General features: G+C 35.1%; 1 protein-coding gene across 1 annotated transcript in view; it reads right to left on the bottom strand.

Annotated features, from left to right (window-relative positions):
* The window catches only part of LOC137156182 (cilia- and flagella-associated protein 46-like), a 66,724-nt gene that overhangs the window by 26,364 nt on the left and 27,900 nt on the right, over positions 1-12,460 (bottom strand). The window contains exons 13-17 of the mRNA XM_067552917.1: positions 11,951-12,071; positions 6,547-6,670; positions 5,863-5,993; positions 2,177-2,322; positions 1,552-1,685 (exon numbers count right to left, since the gene is read on the bottom strand). Of these exons, the coding sequence (XP_067409018.1) occupies positions 1,552-1,685; positions 2,177-2,322; positions 5,863-5,993; positions 6,547-6,670; positions 11,951-12,071 (656 nt within the window). The remainder of the gene's footprint in view (positions 1-1,551; positions 1,686-2,176; positions 2,323-5,862; positions 5,994-6,546; positions 6,671-11,950; positions 12,072-12,460) is intronic.

The following is a 12,460-nucleotide window of genomic DNA, read 5'->3' as shown; positions in this document are numbered from 1 at the left end:
TTAAAACTCACAACTTCCCTGTAAAAACAATAAATATTAATACTTCAATTTATCAATGAGGAAACCGAGGCACAAAGTGGCTAACTGACTTATCCAAGGATACATGGTAATTTATTTGAAGAGGTGGAAGAACCAGGAGTTCAGAGTCCCAGTCTACTACTACTCTATATTGAATCCCATTTTATTCAGTCTGTGGCAAAAAAAATAATTTCTCAGTTAAATCCTCAACTGTTTTCAAATACATATTTAAAATTACATACACAGATGTGGCAGCATTTTCAGAATTGCACATACACAAAAATGCACCCACAAAATTACTGAAATTGAATATACAAAAAGATCCGTACACTCAGTTAAAAATACTGATTCTCTTTAAGCAATAATTTTGAATGCTACTGTAGTTTGTAAACTTATGCCCTGTTATAAACATACTGAAGAAAGGTTGTGATGTTTTCTACCTCAGTGCCCATTCCTTTATTATGGTGTCAGGATAGTAATGTCCTGGTCAAAGTTCTATTTTAAAACAGATTACAAATATTTCCCCACACAACCCCATCTAAAAATATGAAAAAAAATCTGTTTTACAAATAATTTCTCTTGTGTAATCTGTCCAGAGCTGAACTTTTCTTTTAAAGTTTGAGGTTAAGGAAACATCTATTTTTGAGGCAAGAATTTAAAAAAGTAGTTTTTTCACTTTGATTTTGATCCTTTTAAAATGTCTAATCTTAATTCAGTACCAATTTACTTTAAGAATTTCCATGTGTATTTTCATTAATTCTCAATGAGTATGCACTTTTTTTTCTGATTTTTTCCCCCAAATTTGAATGCCAACTTAGTAGTTACTAGATGTGGTCTTCATGAACATTATCATCTCTTTGAAAGGATTTCAGTTCCAAATGTAAAACTTATTATATGGACCCCTTTCTGTCCTGATTTTACACAGAAACAAATAATAATATTTATCGAAGTGAGGGAGAAAAAACCCCTGAAACTGATTTCTCCTCAATCCACTCCCTTTGGTGGAGGGAATAGAGAGGAAGTTGTTTCCATTTAAGTCGTTCATTGTGTATTTAGGTAGGTATTCAGATATTATTATAGTGATGGACACTGTATAGAAAAAGAATGGAATACACTGGTTTTGGAATTTTAATGGAAAATGTCCTGAGTTTTGGCAATTTTATTTTTATTTATTTATTTTTTTAAACTATGAAATCCTATTTTTTTAAATAGGCAGCACAGTTAACCTTAACTTTAAAGAGTTTCTGTGTGGTTATAAGCTTTTTAGGTCTGACAGTTAAAATGTTCATTGCAAAACAGTGTATGTCAGTAGCTATTCCACAATGAAAGCCAACTCAGAAATGGCCATTTAAAATCTTTTCCTTTAGCTTCTCTCTCTTTTCCCACTAGAATCCATGGCTTTGAAAATGAAACCTCTGAAAACAACGGATTTTATTTTAAGAAGTAACAACTTTTGAAAACATCTTCATCATTTGATAATCACACAAAATTTGCCAAGAATCCCAGGGTTTGGTACAGATTAAAGAAAAACACCTGTATGCTATCCATTCTGGATCATGTTCAGGAAGTTTTGAAATATATCCTGAGGGATGCTGGCTTGTGTCTTCAGGCGGGACAGCATGATCATTCAGCTGAACACCTTCCAATCTTAATAGATGAATAGTTGCCTAGAAATATATGTATAGAAAAATATATATGAAACTACAATTTCATCAAACCTTATTGCATTGAAAATAGGGACTGTCTTCTGCTCAAGTCACAGTCTCCATTCTACAAAAAATATTTGCAGCACTGTTTTCTAGATCCCGCAGAATGAATTTAATGTAATTCCTGTAAGAAACCCACTTTATCTCAGTGAAATTTTAAAGCTCCAGGCCATATGTTCAGTTGTCAAACATTTGCAATAAAATCACTGAGAAATACATTCTCTGTACTGATAGGGAAAACATCAGTATACTTACTTTGAATGGAAATGTCTTAGACGGTAGCTTCATGAAACCCTAATTTTTTTTAGTTTCTATGCAAACACATTAGTTATTATTTACAATCTCTAATAAATGGCAAATCATTCCTTAAGATAAATGTGTACCAATACTGTAGATAAAGCCAAGACTGGAGGAGACAAAAAATGAATATGACAGTTGTACAATTTACTAACCTCTGCATTAATGAATCTTATTTCTGCTAATGTTCTGAGTAAATCTCTTTCAAAAGAGAATGATTTATTGGGCAAAGATGATTCCATTTGTAGGCTGCCACCTCGATTATCATCCATCACAATTGTACTAGCTTTTTTCTTTTGTACTAAGAGAAAGGAAGCTTTACTTATTATTGTTATTATGTAAATCAGAAAGACTTTTTACTTTACTTCTAATATAAGAAAAATGCCTAGTTATATTAAAATCCATAAAAGAGATAGACTAAATACAGATTTAAAATTGCTGCCTTCAAAATCCTTATTCATTACAGTTTACTGCAACTGAAAATACTTCTCCCTAGCCAGTGCTGGGAGACAGGTATGTAAATCAGTTAGATGGATGATGGTATGAGTGGGACAGAGGCAGAGGCCAGAAAATAGCAGCTTAAAAGAGTCTTCAGTAGTCAAATCAAGCATCTTTCTCATGTTTCTGGATTGGTTGACATAAAGCTCTGACTACAGAAATCACAGGAGGACAGAAGAAGCTCCTTTTTGCTTCCACTTCTTGCCTCCTACATCTATCATTCTTCCTATAGGTTAAACATCTATGAGTGCTGACATGCTACAGTTTGTTATTTTTTCAAATTGGTTAGCATGCACCTTTATGTTTTGTAAGCGTCACAGCTGTGATTTTGCTCAGTTTGTGTAGGTGTGAACTTTTCAAGATTTGCTCCAATCAGAGTGTGTATGTTTGGATCAGAACACTGAGCATCACGGCCTGACAATGGAAGAGAAAATCTCAAATGGTGTTAAAATCTAGAAGTGGTCTGTCAATCCCACAATAATCAAGAGAAAGCAGATTTCTCTTTTCCCTTGGTCAACATCCTGGGACAATGGGAGTTCTGTCCCCTATTGTGCCTTAACTCTTGGTGTGAAATTGTGAATTTCCTGATGAAGTAGCCTGGGTGGTACTATAGGGCTATTTAGACATCTACATTTGGACACTGGGATTGAGTAAACCTGTCTGCACACAGAACAATTTGTTGTGGCCATTGAAACAAACAATTTTCTACAGTTGTGATGGACTTTTCATCACTGGCAATTTTAAAATCAAGATTAGATGTTTTTCTAAAAAGATATGCTCTAGTTCAAACAGGAATTAATTCAGGGAAGATCTGTTGTCTGTGTTATGCAGGAAGACAGAATAGATAATCAGAGTGGTCTCTTTTGGCTTTAAAAATCTATGAAGCATTCAATGCCCGGTAAGTGTCAAAGGATGGACCAGTAACAAGCAGAGAGGCCATTACTTCAACCCAGGACCTATTTAAATCCATTTTATTCTTTTGAGTTGGTAACGTTGTGGATTTTTGACCAATTTCTAGATAAACTGAGACTATCCTCTCTGGTCATTATCCTCAACAATAAACTATTATTTCACATTGACCCAGTACTTCTTTTTTTGAGATGTTGTTTACCAAAAATACCAGCCCAGTGTGTTATATTTCTGCATTAAAATAACAGAACACCAAGACAAAATAATTCCAGTTAACAGGATATGCAATATTGTTTGTACATAAGACACAAATGATTTGTATTCATACACATATAACAATTCTGATCTATATATAAGCCTCCCAACTGGACAATGATGTAGCTTTAACTAAACAGCCTATGAACTATTCAATGAATAATAATGCCACATAAATTTAATTTATATGCTGGAAAACATGCTCCAGGGCTTGCTACTTGTCTATCAACTGATTAACTGTACCAAATATTACCCTTTTACAGCACTGCTAACTGTGTAACAAACAAAAGTTATTCTGTCAAATTCTCTGTGGATAAAAACTGGCACAGTTCCATAGATTACATGGCACTGTACCAGTTAACACCCAAAGAGAATTTGACCAATTATTCCTATGCTATCTCCTCTTTCTAACATTTACCTGTGTAACTAAGTAGACTCTGTAGATCTACTGATGAAAACTGCTATCTGTACAAGAGCTAAGTCTTATTATTACTATGTATACCTAACTGTATATTTGAGTTTTTACCTAAAATTATCCTTCTGAAACACAAATAGATGTTATTTAAGAAAAAGCCTTGTTCGGGAGTATTTGTAGGTTTCTAGAGGCACACATGGTGTGAGGAGGAGAATACATATTTACACCCTGCAATCTTGTTTTAAGTTCAATTATTGGAGAGAATAAATAATTTGTAACACAAATTGTCTTGCTTTTAACATAATGTAACATCAGAAATTTAACTAGTATAAGTAACAGCTGTGCAATTAGAAATTTGCTTGATTCAAAATCACTTTTATTACATCTGTAAAAAGATGAGAAACATTACTGATGGCATTGATTTGTAAAAAAGGACATGACTGTTCAATTAATTTAAAAAAAAATGAAGTTTCTGAAAATTGCCATTAACACACACAGCTTTAAATAAAATACATTTCTCAAATTGCTTTGTGCCAGGCTTCTCTGTTTCTGCATTCCTGATACCTAGTAAAACTACTCATGCTCAGACAGTTTTTCAATTAAAAATCAAAGTCATTAAAAATGAAAACTTTTGGAGTATATACTACCCTCAATTCATGTGTACTGTTGTCATTGGTACCTACTGGAGTTCTGCTTTCAGAGTAATAGGCTATATATTCCTTAAATATGTAACTGTCCACATAATGGAAAAATAACCATGATTAAAAATTCACTTTTAAAGGACCATCACTGAGCTGAAAAGAAGTGACCTGAAAGCAGTTTCAGATACCCTGTAAGTCCTCCTGGACAATTTTATGAACTTTACAATCACATTTGCCTATTTTTAAAAAACGTTTCTTCTCTCCCATGTTTCAGACAGAAAGACACACACTAGCAATAGAGTTCCAGAGGGGTAGCCATGTTAGTCTGTTTTTAGCAAAACAACAAGAGTCCTGTGGCACCTTAAAGGCTAACAAATTTATTTGGGCATAAGATTTCGTGGTGAAAAATCCACTTTGTCAGATGCATCTGATGAAGTGTGTTTCTGCCCATAAAAGCTTATGCCCAAATAAATTTGTTAGTCTTTAAGGTGCCACGGGACTCTTGTTGTTTTACTAGCATTAGAGGAAACTGACTACTAATAATAGTGGATAAATGCCTATTGCTATCATCATCTAATGGAATTACTCCTTTAGCTTGAGTTGTAGATAGATGTCTGCAATTTGAAGATGAATGTTCCAAGATTCAAAACCTGCTGACAATCCATACATGGGGTAATTATATACACAAACTGCTCTCACAGCACAAAATAAATACACTGAAAAAAGAGATGCTCCATTTGCTCTAATCTTTTTCAGTGATAGGAACCCCAGGAGTTATAATAATAGTACATAAAGCATTCTCAGATAGAATTTCAATTTTTAAATTGATGTGGTTTTAATTCTTTGCTGAGTAACATAATATAACAACATATTATGGTAGCTTAATACCTTGTATATTAGCAAAATAATAGACTCAAATTTTTGCAGACTAATTTAAAGTTCTATTTTACTACTAATTTACCAAATCAGAAGCATTGAATTGTTTAACATTAAAATTATCCCTCTGGGGTTAAAACAAATTTAAAGTAATTAATTTACCATGTGTGCCACTGGATTCTCACTTTAAAAAAATATTTTTAAAATATCAGCAAAGCAAAGTTACATCAGTAATGTGTTGACTTACATTTTTTAGATTTTGGTAACTTTCTCATCTGAGTATCATCATACAAGAGACAGAATCTGCATGCTGCCCGGCACACATCCCATACTCCTTGTTTCCGTGCAACTTTTGCCAAACTTGCCCAAAGTCTTATTCTATCACATAAAAAGCACATATAAAAGCTCTTTAACAGATTTATTTCCTAAATTCTAGATTCAGCCTGAAATTCAGGTTAACTGAAAATATCCCTCATCATAATGTATACTTTAAAACCTGGTAACAATTATTTCAATATTATTAAATTTAGGGTCTATTTTTAGCACTGGTAAAGATAACTTATAAATCATACAGTATCTAGTATCAACTGCAGGAGGAAGATGCCAGTTATTGAAGATTCCTTATACATTGGAAATCAAGGAATAAAGCCGTTATTTCTAATTATATCAGCATATAGATAAATAACCATAACAAAGTTTAATGGCTCAAGATATGGCCATGTTGAGGGTATATGCTCCTGCTCCCCAACTTAAAGGCAAGTACATGCTTAAATGGGCTACACTAGATCTGGACCAGAGTGCTCAGCACCTTGCAGGATTGACCTCAAAGAGTTTCAGAGCCCTAATAGCAAAACCTTCCCCTTTGGCAATAGCAATAAATCACTTTTAAAATGGAAAAAAATAATATCTACACCTTGTTTATGGTAATTACCTCTCTTTGTCATTTCCATGTCCTAATCGTTTCAAATGTCCATCAGCTTTCTCCACACTCTTAGTATGATGCTGTGCTTTTGCGCAGAGATAACTTATTTGACTCCTACTTTTACCTGAGGAAACTTAATGGAGATGAAGTAATTCAAGCAAATTTTGAAGCATTATAATGAATGCTTTTCATCGCTATAGTAATAACTTCATTCATAAGCAGGTCCATATATATTTTAAATTATACATATTATACTAATGAAAATAAAATACAAACAAGTTATTCTGTACTAATAATTTTGTTTGGAATTAATATAAACAAAATGTTCTATAATTTCTCAAATCAGCAAAAATAGTTTGACTCAGTGCAGCTAATTAAAAGAGAAATTTATCTATAATTGGAGACCTCTGTTCTAGGGGTATTTGTTTTCATTTGTGTGATTTTGAATGTAACTGGAATTTAGAATAGTATTTGAAATCTCATTGATAAAGCAATTTATATGGAGTCAGTGAAAAGTATACATTCTGGTTCACAGCTAAATCTGTGAAACATTTGAAATTTTGCCTCTTTTAGTACTCAGAGCTTCCTTCAAAATGTAGGCCCCAGTTCTTCCCTGGACATAGTGAATAGTGGCAGCTACAACAAAGTGATCTCCAGCTGCTTGGCCACTGTGAATTTTCAACAAGAATATTTTCATTGATTTCAATAGGCTTTGGAACAAGCTTTTTGTTAATAAAGATGAGAGAACCACCCCTAATACATTTGTTCAAGGGAGGACCAAGGCAGCTATTATCCAGGCAACTATCAAGTAAAGTGAATGAACCATAGAATCATTGATATGTAGGGCTGGAAGGGATCTCAGGAAATCATCAAGTCCAGCCCCCTGAGCTGAGGTAGGACCAAGTAAACTTAGGCTATGTTCAGACTGACAGCGGCAAAATCGCCCCCGCCCGATTGATCTTTCAGGATCGATTGAGCGGTCAGTGAGACCTGCTCAATCGATCAGGAAGTCGACTGAGTAAGTCCACCCCCTCAAGTAGCGTCGCGCTGAACGCTGTTCCGTCGGCTCAGTGCAGTGAGAACAGGGCGCAGAAGGGAAGCAGAGCAGTCAATGTCAGTTACGCAAACTACTCTGTGTAGTTTGCGTAACTCCTGTCGACTGCTGCCGAATCGCGTGGTAAGTGTGAACCAGCCCTTAGACCATCCCTGAAAGGTCTGTCCAGTCTGTTCTTAAAACCCTCCAATAATGGGGATTCCACAACTTCTATTGGAAGATTGTTCCAGAGCATAGGTACCCTTAAAGTTAGAAAATTTTTCCTAACAGCTAATTTAAATCTACTTTGCTGCAGATTTAGCCCATTACTTCTTGTCCTACCTTCAGTGGGCAAGGAGAACAATTGATCACCATACTCCTTATAACAGGTCTCAACATATCTGAAGACTTATCAGATCCTCCTCCTCCAGGCTTCTTTTCTCAAGACTAAATTTGCCCAGTGTTTTCTAACCTTTCCTCATAGGTCAGGTTTTCTAAATCTTTTATTATCTTGCTCTCTGTGATGGGCTGTTAACCCCACACTAGCCTGGAAAAATTTAATGTGACTCAGGAGGGATTAAGTAACCTGATAAGCCACACCTGAGGGAGAGTTAGGCTTGACAGACAATCTCTGATTGAGGATGGAGCCCAGCTAGACAGGAGCAGTCAAGAAGTTTGCAGCGGAAATAATTTGCAGTGTGAAAGCCTGAACTCACTGGGCTTAGAGAGGGAAAGAAGGAAACCCAGGGGAAGAGTAGAAGCCCTAGGACCCTGTCCTTATGGGAAGGGTTGACTCAGAAGAGTGGTGCATAAGGAAGCCTGCTAGAGATGGAGCAGGAAGGAGTCCAGGGAAATAGCAGCCAGGTTTGGGACGGAGCAGACTTTGGCTGCTGATTGTAGGGTCCCCAGCCTGGAACCTGGAGTAGTGGGCAAGCCTGAATTCCCCTACCAGCCACTGGCAAAGTGGAGGATTACTGGGAACAATACCCAGACAGGTAGTCTGGTGAGACTTTGATAACTACTCTTTGAGTATAGTTTTCAACCAGTTGTACCCCCACCTTCTGAAAATTTCATCTAGATTACATTTCCCTAGTTTGTTTATGAGAATGTCATGCGGGACTGTGTCAAAAGCCTTACTAAAATCAAGATATATTGTGAACTGCTTTCCTCCATCCACTAGGCCAATAGCCCTGTCAAAGAAGAAATTCAGATTGGTTTGGCATGATTTGTTCTTGACAAATCCATGCTGGTCATTCCTATCACTTTATTATTCTCTAGGTGCAATCACTACAAACTGATTGTTTAGTAATTTGTTCCAGTATCTTTCCAGGTATTGAAGTTAAGCTGACTGGTGTATAATTGTTCTGGTGCTCTTTGTTCCCCTTTTAAAAGATAAGCACTACGTCTGCCCTTCTCCAGTCCTCTAAGACCTCATCTGTCCTGCAGAAGTTCTCAAAGATAATTGCTAAAGGTTCCAAGATTGCTTCAGCTAGTTCCTTAAGTACCCTAGGACAAATTTCATCAGGCCCTGCCGACTTGAATACATCCTTCTTATCTGAATATTCTTTAACCTGTTCTTTTCCTATTCCTATTTTTATTTCCTATTCCTTCCCTCTTTGTTGTTAATATTAATTGTGTTGAGTATCTGGTTACTGAGTAAGTGAAAAAACTCAAACACCCATTACATTTTAAAATTACGCGTCTCTTACAGGTATTCACTTTTGGGAATTACAAACAACATGTAAATTGTGTTTCTAACCCATAACCCACACCAACTTGCATAGTCTATAAAAAATTAACACTAACCACAGGTACTTTGATAGATATTGAAGGTGTAGTTTGTTAACACCAAAATATTAGGGTTTTTGTTTTTTTTTTTTTTTTTTTTTTTGCGGGGGGGGGGGGGGGAGGTTGAGAGGTTTTAAAGCTAAAATTCTTTGCAGGCACAGAAATATTAGACAGAGAAATGAATTGAGATTGATAGAGACAAGATAGAAGGAAGGAATGAGTTGGGCCCCTAGGTGGAAAATAGCTCTAGAGATATAAACACATCAAACTGAGATTATTTCTGCAGTATAATGACCAGGCAGAAATGCTTTGTATAATATGTGGCTGTCCTGGAAATCTGATGAGGCAAGACGTTGACTTGAGTCAAGCTATCATCACTGACATAACCCATAACTTTAATTTGATCCTTGAGCAGCTTGCCAAATAACAGCAAGAAATGCGTAAGTATAAACATTTCTGACATTTAAAAAACAAACAGATTAAATATTAGTGTTGAATGAAACAAAAAGGGAAAAGGGATATACCGTTAACGTTTCTATAAATAGTCTTTCAGTATAATTTATCCAATGAATTATATGGCCCCTATTACTATGGTAACTGATCATCTAGATTAATTGGCAATAATTACACTAATATCATGTAAACAGAATTTGTCATTGTAGGCAAGTCTCCTCTGGATGTGTGGGTACAAATCCCATTAAAATTACTGACAAGTAAATTCATACATTGAAAAGAGAACAAAATGTTAATAAAATACTGATGAAAGCATGGTTGTGTGAATGCTATCATTCTGTATTCTAAAAGTATATAATTTACACTAATGGAAAACCCCCTAGTGGAATGAAATTTTGTGTATTGTTTGGCTATAGATGCATTTATATTTGTTAATTTCTTTCAAAAATATTTAGTTATTTGTTATAAAAAAAATTTAGTCTCACTGTTCTATTGAAAGCTTTAAGAGCAAAAGCAAACCTTTAAGAAACAACTTCTTGCAAAATTTTATTTTAAAGTGAACCAGGCTATCCTGATATTTTTATAAAATGATCTTAATCATTCAAATTATGTATATTTGAAGTCTAGCATATGAATATGTAAGTGAAAGAGTGGTTTATTTAGAGAGTCTGGATACAAATTTACAATTCTCGAGTAAACCCAAAATTCAAAAATAGAAAATATAGTAGCGGGAAATTTAAGATGACTTGTGTCTTTAAGTCTCTTCATGATGCATGCATGCTGTTCAATGGCAGGTAGTATTTACTTCAATTTAAGCTCATGTCTAATGTATATAAACAGTTTATTAAATGTTAACTGAAAAGTGTTTAAACCTGCCAAGAGCTCAGATCATGGATCTCTGTTTTCCCTACAACACTTAATGACCTAAAATAATGTGCAGGCAGCCATCTGAACAAGATAGCCCTCACCCACTTCAAAAAATGCCTAAACACATTATGGTAATGACATTGCATTATACAGGTTTACATTATGTCTATAGTGTTTAATACCCTGTATGACTGTTTTCCAAATACCACAGCTATAACACTTTGGACTATCATCTCAATATATATAATGAATTAAGTAAATCCAAGCTTAGTCAGTACATGATGAGAGCTTTAAAGAAACTGAGGTGCTACAGCAAGTGGGAGTGTAGGTGGCTCTCTTACTTCTGTGTCATTACTGAATTAAAGCTGAATTCTATTGTTCACATAATAAATAATCTGGGGTGAATGTTTTGGTTTCTCTAAAATGAATTTACTATAGGATTGTGTGTGTGGGTCCACTATTGCCCTAGTCACCTGCTCCAGCAGACAGGGATCACCAGGGCATAGAGACTCCCTAGCTATGCTACCTCTCTCTTGGTCATGATCCTTACACTGAGGAATAGGAGGGGAATCCTCAGAAGGCTGCTTAAACTGATGTTATAGGTGCTTTGTACGGCTCAAGTGGCACAAAGCAGCTGGAACTGTATGGATGATCTATCTCCTGATGGACATTGTTTAACAAAAGACTGGGTAGCCTCATGGATAAACTGTTCCTGGTATACTGCACAAGTAATGAACTCAAATCTTGGGGTCCATGTTTTAGAAGGAAAAATGTGAAGTTATATTTAGTCCTTTGCATAATAAAGAAACAAGAGAGCACTAAAAATTGAGAGGCAACAAATTTGAAAGTAATAAAGAACATATGGAATTCAATGCCACAGAATATTACCGAGTCAAACAGTAACTTGAAACAGCTTTCAATAATTACTGTGTATGACTAGAAACAGCTTCTGCAGTTACAAAAGCTAAAATAAAATTATACAAGAAATCATGTTTTCGTTTAGAGCTTAAGCTTATAGTATCACACAGTTATGTGCATAGGAAATATGACTATAGAGTTTCCACCAAAAACATGATGAGTGAAATTCTGGACCTATTGAAGTCAATGGGAATTTTGCCATGGACTTCAATGGGGGCATTGATTTCACCTAATAACATATAGTCTTCTAAACACTGTTATTGGTCATTGTGATCAAATTACCTTTGAAGCTGGGTAAAGAATTAGTAATAGACAAATGTTATACCTATTTTAATCACAGCAAACATACCTTACCTTTAGCTTCATTTTCACAGTCAAGGACAATTTGAAAAGCATCAGGAGCTAGTGCAAGACCTGCATTGACCAAAAGAGACCGCTTTTTCCTCACACTATCTTTCTGCTTCCCTTTTTTAGCCTACATAAAGAAAAGGGCTAATTGTTATGGGTACATTTACCACTGTATTAAAAATAGGTGCATTTTCATTAAATTGATGTTTATACAGCTCACCCATTACATAAACCACAACAATGGTCACAAGCTTATGTACCATAGGAAAATACTCCAGAGAATTGCATTACAGTCTCAGTAATTCTTATATACTGTTCTACAATGTTATTACTGGATAGATTTACTATGGAACATTTGTCCTTGGCATGAACATTTTGAGGATAACTCAGAGCGTATGCAGGTAGCTACATTTTAATGTTGCTCACATTCATGGATGACATTTACTACTTACTTCTTAATGTCTGAACTATCACTATAATATATTCTCAAAAATAAAATGGTTCGTTTAAAAAAAA

This window comes from Emydura macquarii, unplaced genomic scaffold (genome assembly GCF_026122565.2).
Source record: "Emydura macquarii macquarii isolate MOO-44397 ecotype Brisbane River unplaced genomic scaffold, CSIRO-AGI_Emac_v2 contig_1390, whole genome shotgun sequence".
Taxonomy (NCBI): domain Eukaryota; kingdom Metazoa; phylum Chordata; order Testudines; family Chelidae; genus Emydura; species Emydura macquarii.
This window is presented reverse-complemented; position numbering and strand designations above follow the sequence as displayed.